The following is an 8,163-nucleotide window of genomic DNA, read 5'->3' as shown; positions in this document are numbered from 1 at the left end:
AAGCAAACCTTGTATTTGGAATTCATTGTGATTCTGTAATCGAAGCCTAGAGAGTACCTCACATGCTCTAACACCACCTGCTATAATTTCATTCCTGGAGCTATCATGCTCGATTTCTCGTACAAGTAGGAGGACAGATGAACTTAATTGACTTGAAGGTGGGCCACGAGATCAGCCTTCGTGCCATCGATAACCTCTCCAACTATGTTCACTCGCCTCAAGCGGACGATGGTTGCTTGGCCCACGCGGTGGCGGTGTTGGTAGACACGATATGCGAAACAAATAGGTTTAAGCCCATATATGAAACGATCAAGGCCCATGGGGAAACCGGCATGTTTCTCGATCGCCTCGACATCCAAGGAAGCAGACAAGTTGATTGGCTTCATCTTGCAGCAGGCCAAAATTGCAATATATGGGCATGGTCGGTCCACAGATTTTAGTAGCCCTAAGGCGACACGACACCAGGGGCCTCATGTTCACGGTGGCGGAGCTTCCCTAGGTCACGGGGGGGGGCACGCCCCCCTACTAAAAAAATCCTTAAAGATACATTTATTCTGAACTTTTATATAAACATGATTGGTGTTATTGACCCTTTCAACAATCGCTATCAAGCTCTGCCACTTGGTCACACGAAAAATACTTAGGGCCAGCATCCCTCTGCCCCGTCCTATGTGCCAGCCCTAGTATGTGCACATAAACTGGCTTCCAGCCCATTGGTATTTATCTTCTTTCAAATGAACTTGTCTCTGCATCTGCACCAGATATCCTGATCACCTCACCCAGCATGTATTTATTTTCCAGTAGATCAATGGTTTCCCGAATAATAGGGCTATCAACAAGGACCTTATGGCGAGGGGACTCAAAAGGATGGCATGTCGATTCATTCTAGCCAGCATGGACGCAAATATTTGGGTTGCCCTAGCATGGCATGTCCGTTTATAGGTCAATATATTAAGATCTTACTGTTGTGTTGAAGTTTGTTTTAAGCGAAGCACTTTCTGTGTGTTCTCGTCATGCACAAATGAGTAATGTTGAATGCTTTCGAGTTCTTGGTACAATTTTAACATGTTCTTACGAGTGCAGCATATGTACCTTATATCATGATGAGGTTATGTTGGAATTTGCTGATGCCCATGCCTACGTGTTCCTGATCTTCTTTCGTAAACCTTTGTTCCTAATATATTGATATTACAGTATCATGAAAGATTATTACTCTCTCTGATCCATAATAAGTGCAAGTTCCAAAATAATAACAATAAATTACTGATCACAAGCGTTATGGAAGAGAGGCAGGGAACAGCAGTTTAATGTAAACACCATCTGGCTGATGAATTGAATCAACTGGTTCCTTTCCACCATATAGTAGGCTAAAATAGTTACCTAGAAGAGGAGGCCATCGGTTGTTTTTGTCAAGGCTAGGATACTGGGCAGAACGTTTTTAGTACTTGTTTTTGACAGATGCTATTGTACTGGGCAGAACGTTTTTTATTAGTGGAAATTTTATGACGATCTCCACCACTCCCCGAACGCCCCTAACCAACGCCAGCAAGGTCGAATGTAACGAAAGTTATAACATTTTGGCTGGCGATCTAAATTTAATCATGCAGCAATCGACAGCACCATCGGTGTCCGCACATCACATCAATAAGAGAACCTGTTTGAAAAGACCGATCGCCAAGAAAGAGCAAATATAGGTAGATCGTGCTATAATACCACAACCTGGTAAAAGCTACATAGAGAGAGAAAAAAAACACCCAAAAAAAAGATAGCACATTTTCAACACTAGAAATTCTCGCACTAGACATACAAATTCCACAAAACCTGGATGCAGGTAATGAGGACCGATGGCCCATACAAAGGGAACTCAAAACCTGACCCGGCATGGCAGAACAACATTACAGGACACACTTGACTAGAATCACCGCCTGCGCATGCCCCTACCACCTCGTCCTCGCATTCCACCACCACCACGCCCACCCATCGCAGCGGCATCACCTTGTGCGCTCTCCGACTAAAATTAGCATACCATAGAAGTGATAGTTAGATTGTAAGTTAGATTGTAATGAATGACAACTGCTGTATTGACATAACCTTATAGCAAGAGCTCAACAAAAAATGATACCAGAAGATCAAAATAACAGGAATTCCAGGACCAATAAATTATGGCAAGGCCACCATGATCATTAGTTGTACCATATAAAGACCAATAATATATGACCTTACTGCAATTTACCAATCTTAACCGACTTGATAGTATCACTAAACGGTAAATGGAGGTTTAGATATTAAATTATTCAATCCTTAAGTTGAAAGTATTTTTCCTATCTTATTTTTTCCTTTTGGCTAACATATTCTCAGCGCGGCAGCACGAAAGGGAATTTACTTCACAAGATGCCCATGCTGGGTGGCATACAGATGCACCATTATCAATGCACATTACCAAAAGAAAATAACTGATGCAACTCCAAAAACAACAGAAAGGGGGGGGGGGGGGGGGTTCCAAGACATTTGATACTATTCTTACCTTTGGGTTTTTCACTGTTTCGTCAACACTCAGAATAAGGCAGGCAGCTTCTGTCGCAGCATTAATCGCATTAATCTGAATAAAAAAAACATGGTTACCAATGACAAGTCAACACAACAATATGAGGATAGATAAATGCTTAAGGACCAGAAGGAAAGCACAATTACCTTAACAACAGCAGGTTCCCACACAAAATTAGCGAAAGAATCCGCAATTCCACCAGTGTTGATATCAACACCATAATTAGCACCATCACCTGGTACAGCATAATTACACATTAGACAACAGACAGTTTGCTGACTGACAACTTCATATAAGAACTGTCCAAGCAACTAATCGCCATAAAGCTAAAGAGAACAAACCAGATGCATGCTTCTGCCTAAGCTTATTGAGCACATCAGTTGCGTCAAATCCAGCATTATCACAAAGTTGCCTTGGAATAACCTGCAAAGAAATCCAGCGGAAACATTATAAAGTCAAAGGTTGAAAAAACATATGATCGAACACAAATAAGTAGATACAACTAAATCTAAGGTTCAAAGTTGTAGCTACAAAATTTGCTAACAATACCAAAGGGGGTAAACAGAATTGCAGATAACAGACAAATCAAACTTAAAAGGCTTTGTTTCATAGTTTCAGCAAAAGGTATACAAACAACAGCTCATGGGAAGTTCTTTCAAGAAAAACACAAAGCACAGCCATTTCCCTCAGATATGATACACAGAGGGGCAGGGCCTACTGAGGGGCTGGCTTGAACTACTAATTTAAGCTGTCTTTTGTGTCAAGAACTAGATGGAAAACAGACCCAAAGTACAAACGTGAACCACTTCTTGGCTTGGGTGATGGACTGGGCTTCACCACTTCACCTCGCATAAGTAGCAATATATCCTAGGATGAGGTGCTCCCCCAAACAAACAACAATGCTATTTACTATATTATCTCCTGCAATTTATTATGATACCTTCACAGCAAACTGACTGTTGGTCAAATTTACTTGTGAAATAACCTACTAGTATATCACACAAACTTTCAAGATCTGGCAATGAAAATGTCAACATATAGAGCGAAATGGGCAACAGGAACCAAAAGAGGACCGATTAAAACTAAAACGTTATCTTTGACTACAACACAAACAGGGAAGCATAATTCAGGTAAAAATAAAACAGAAAAAGGAGCCCCGAAAATGTACCTCGAGAGCTTTAGCAAATGAATTCACAAAGAACTGAGACTTTCCAGCTATTGTCCGTGCATGCTGTCGGAGATACTTGCTTATCTCCATCTACATGAAATATATAGAATCAGCTTAAAACTGTATGACAGGTTGAATCATTTTAGCTTGACTTTAAGTGGCATACATCAATGGCACCACCACCAGGCACAACTGTTGAGTTCTTAACAGCTCTCCTCACAATCATGATGGCATCATGAAGACTTCGTTCAGCTTCCTCTATGAACTAGCACAACATTAAAAATAGCTTAGTTATGGTTATTTTCAGTTTATGAACTTGATTAAAAAGATAATATGATATATCAGTAAGAATACCTGGTCAGCACCACCACGTAGAACAATAGTTGCAGTCTGACCAGATGGGCAGCCACTAAATATGTTGAACCTTTCATTGCCTACTTGTTTTTCCTCAAAAACCTCACATGTGCCAAGGACCTTTCAACAAAAAGAGTAATGGCAAGCTTAATAAGCTGATGCTCAGTCCCAAGCAACTGATGTAATTACCACATGCTGAATATCCAACAGGCACAAAACAAATTCATAAATAGGCATGTACCTCATCAATGACATTGTTAACAGAGGTCTGAACAGTTCCGCCTGAAGCAGAGCTTACGCGTTGCAAATCCTCTTCTGTGACACGACCAGCGCAGAAAATGTCTCGGTCTGCAAAATACTGTAAAAAGGAAAAAAAAGAACTGAGTTAGGCTACAAAAATGTAGAGCATAATAACTGGAAAAAAAACCGAGAAAGATGAAGATACCTGTGTTGCAAGATCACCAATAGCTAGCCGCGACAGAACTATTTTTGCCCCACTCTGAACACACTTGTCCAACTTGTCGTAAATAATGTTCCATTCAGCATCAACAATTGATTGGTACTGTAGAGGGTCTGACAATCTGCACCGAGTAGGATATTGTGACATAAGCAAAGATGGAGAATGTACACACTCAAAGTGCTTGACATGACACAGTTAAGTACCTGATCTCTGCATTTTCTTTCTCAGACTTCAATTCTAGCTCAATGTTCAACAACAGAATCTTTGGATTCAGGAATTTCTTTGGTTGCTGCTCAAATCCAGCATACGAAAATGTCTTCTTGAAGGCAACACCATTGACAAGGAAGGAATCTCTCATGGTACCTCCAGGAACCTAATGCAATCAATGTATCATAATGGCAAGCTTTAATATTGTAGCAAGAAAAACCATCTCATCTCTAGCATGTTGAAAGACTTAAGTTTGAATGAGTAAAAGAAAAGCTCAATATCCTAGAAGAGTCGCCATTGAAGGAAATTACCTTCTTAATTCCAATAAGGTTAAGCCTATCATCATGTCCGATGGCAAGGACAGCATCCACTACCATAGAAGCAAAGAATTCTTTCTCCCCACCTATCAGTTTAGACGAGAGTGTTGTGGCAGCACACTTGGCTAACAACGATTTCTTCTCTTCCAGGCTTTTCCCCTCTATGCTGACTGCCAGTTCCTTGACCCTTTGGATCGCCTAAAACAAATTTCATGTAACAGAATCAGCTCCTGAGATTTATAGGGAATTGTAAGTTCAGCCATTCAAAAGAAAGAAAAGTAATGGTGGTCACGAACCATGTTGCCGGCCATCCTATAACTGCGGATTAAACTATGTGGGTGCACTCCATCCTCAACATAAGGTTTTGCTTCCTTCATGAATTCCGAAGCAAGAAGCACCACAGTAGTTGTCCCATCGCCAACCTGAAGCAAAAAAAAAAGGTCTGTGTGTTATCCTCATGACTCAGTTTTATTTGAGTCAGAAGCAACATGAAAGATTGATGTTACTAAAACAGCCCAACAAGAAAATGAAGGCTAAAAGTAATAGGTCACTCAGAGAGTGCTGTAGCAGAAATAACAACAGCTGTAGCAGAAATAACAAAACTGGTATAAAGCACCAGTTCAACGAGTGCAAGTCAGTCAAGAAATGCATAACTAGGAAGCAAATAGTTTCTCCTGGTGAGAATGTCAGAAAAATGAATTACTTGTAGTTCAATTAGAAGCAAGGAACTTGTGGAACATAAGAGAGAACAAAAAATCAAAACATATAAGTAGACCGAGTTGAACATACAATCTTAAATGTTGAACTCTGTTGTTTCTGACGTGGAAGTAAAGGAAAGTGGGGCAACCCAGTTAGAGAAAAAAAAAAGAATTTTTTGACGGAATAAAAGCTAGAATACCCCTTTTGTGAAAACCTGGATTTAAAAATGGACAAATTTGAGTTCAAAAGGCATATATCAGTACATCACAGAATGGCAGTCTCAGATGCCCCTAATCGACAGTGTGATTCAGTTATTTGGCATCTTCCAGGTCAAGATCCATGAACTAATCTAAGATGCTCAATAGTCGGTCCACAGATCAGACAGGGTAGGTCATTGCATTTAACGAATCTACTGAGACCGAATTAATAGCTAGCAAACAAGAACACCGCAAAGTAACAGTTACGCAGCATCGAGGTGGCGAAAGGGTACCTCGGAGTCCTGCGACTTTGCGATGTCGACGAGGACCTTGGCGGCGGGGTGTATGATGTCGAGGAGGCGCATGATGGTGGCGCCGTCGTTGGAGATGGTGGTGCCCTTGTCGTCGTGGATGAGCTTGTCCATCCCGCGGGGGCCGAGCGTGGTGCGCACGGTGTCGGCGACGGCCGTGCAGGCGCTGATGTTGCTGAGCATCTGCCCGCGGCCCTGCGAGGTGTCCGTGCCCTCCTTGAGGAGGATGATCTGCGGTTGCTGCGGGAAACGAGAACCCCACGGAAACGAGTAGTCAGAATCGAGAGAGGAGGGGGAGGGGGTCCGGCGCGGCGGGGATGGATCGGGGGGAGAGGTGCTTACCATCATCGACGACATGGCGCGCGGTGGAGGGAGGGGATCTGGCGGCGCGGTGAGGAGCAGGAGGAGGAGGGTTTGGAGTGAGGGTGTGGCGGCGCGATGAGGAAGTGAGGAGGGTAAAGGGAAACTGAGCGCGCTACGGAGCCATCGTTTCGCTTAAGGCTGTTTGGTCGTGGGCTTGGCCCACTAACGCGATCGCTTCGTTTCTTTCGGTCTTGCTCTGTTCGTTCCCTTCCCTTCTCCCTGGCTCTCCTCTTTTCGTTCGGTTCTTTTAACTGTATAAAATCTCCGTCCATCTAAGAGCAAGAACAACGGTGATTCGTACTCTCGGCTCTTCATCAACAACGATAAAGCTAGTCGGTTGTTATTCCCTGATATACTGGTGTTGATACTGTTGCCGATGTTGAATGACTGCTTTAATGATTGCGTACGTGCACGCAACCTTAGCATTGCGACTCAAAAAATTATGGGAGAACTTTCATCGATATCTACAGGTCTATGGTTTGTTATCTATCTTTGGCTGCCTTCAGAAGAGTATAAGATTGTGTTTTAGAAGAAGAAAAGAATTTCAAGACCTTAAAGATTTGTTACTATATTTTAGACTTTATTTTATAATCGTTGAAGTCAGTTCATGTATCTCTACCGTGTACTATTTATTACTATGAATATATGTGGTATTGATTGTCAAAAAAGAGAGCAAGAACAATAGTGTAACCGACACCTGGCTATAACAGTTTGCCACATCATCTATAGTCAGTTTATAGCTAGCATGTATAATAGTAAGCTATAAAAGTGTAGTATTTTTGCAATACATGACCCACTTTTTACTCTCACATAGTGTCTAGCAGCACGTGCTAGAGCTGGCTATTGCATAAGAGCATATTTCCCTTCTCTCTCCTGATCTCTCTCCTCCAACTAAGCAAATATATAATATTTTATTTCTTATAGCCAGCTGACTGAACCTTATTGTACTTACTCTAATGACTGAGTATATGTCGTCGTGGTGAACAGACAGATGCCATAGGATGGCTTAAGTTGGGGCCGAATGTGCGCTAGAGGATTCGGGGGAGGGTTTTGGTAACACAAGGATGGATTTCGGGTGGAATACCGGTATCTTTATTGATGAACTTGGCCTTGGCCAGAGGTTGAAGAAGAACAGTACAAGCCCTTTCTCTAGGCGTGAGCTGCTAACTGATGAACCGTGAATCGTCCCGCGCAGGGGTGTGCTCCCTCTCCTTATATAGGGGAGAGGGTGGCTTACAGCGGAAGAAACCCTAATGGCATCTTTAACTGGACAAACTACTTTACAAAGCCTCTTTGGCAGCAGGTGACGCCGGTATGTACTTAATCAGGAACGATGATATCCTCCGGTAGCTTTTACGTCATCTTCTGCTTTGACTTCAGAGCTTCGATTAAAGCTGAAGTGCTTCGCTCATTCTTGTCCTTTAGTTCCTGAGAGAATCTTTGACCAGACTGCCGACGTGCTACAGTGTAGCCTATGCCGGTACTCCGGTACCTTCTTAGCCTATTCCGGTATACCCCTCCTGGGATACCGGTATAGTTTCA

At 42.5% G+C, this 8,163-nt stretch overlaps 1 protein-coding gene across 1 annotated transcript; it reads right to left on the bottom strand.

Annotated features, from left to right (window-relative positions):
- Positions 1-1,641: 1,641 nt before the first annotated feature.
- LOC127299808 (T-complex protein 1 subunit eta) lies at positions 1,642-6,755 on the bottom strand. The gene is made up of 14 exons (XM_051329854.2): positions 6,601-6,755; positions 6,241-6,498; positions 5,348-5,473; positions 5,046-5,249; positions 4,731-4,900; positions 4,513-4,648; positions 4,309-4,425; positions 4,068-4,187; positions 3,880-3,978; positions 3,714-3,803; positions 2,887-2,968; positions 2,692-2,780; positions 2,525-2,599; positions 1,642-2,011 (listed from the first exon to the last, which is right to left on the bottom strand). Exons 1-14 carry the CDS (start codon positions 6,613-6,615, stop codon positions 1,919-1,921), a joined length of 1,674 nt encoding a protein of 557 aa, XP_051185814.1. The 5' UTR covers positions 6,616-6,755; the 3' UTR covers positions 1,642-1,918.
- Between the last annotated feature and the right edge of the window lie 1,408 nt (positions 6,756-8,163).

Source organism: Lolium perenne, chromosome 5 (genome assembly GCF_019359855.2).
Source record: "Lolium perenne isolate Kyuss_39 chromosome 5, Kyuss_2.0, whole genome shotgun sequence".
Classification (NCBI taxonomy): domain Eukaryota; kingdom Viridiplantae; phylum Streptophyta; class Magnoliopsida; order Poales; family Poaceae; genus Lolium; species Lolium perenne.
This window is presented reverse-complemented; position numbering and strand designations above follow the sequence as displayed.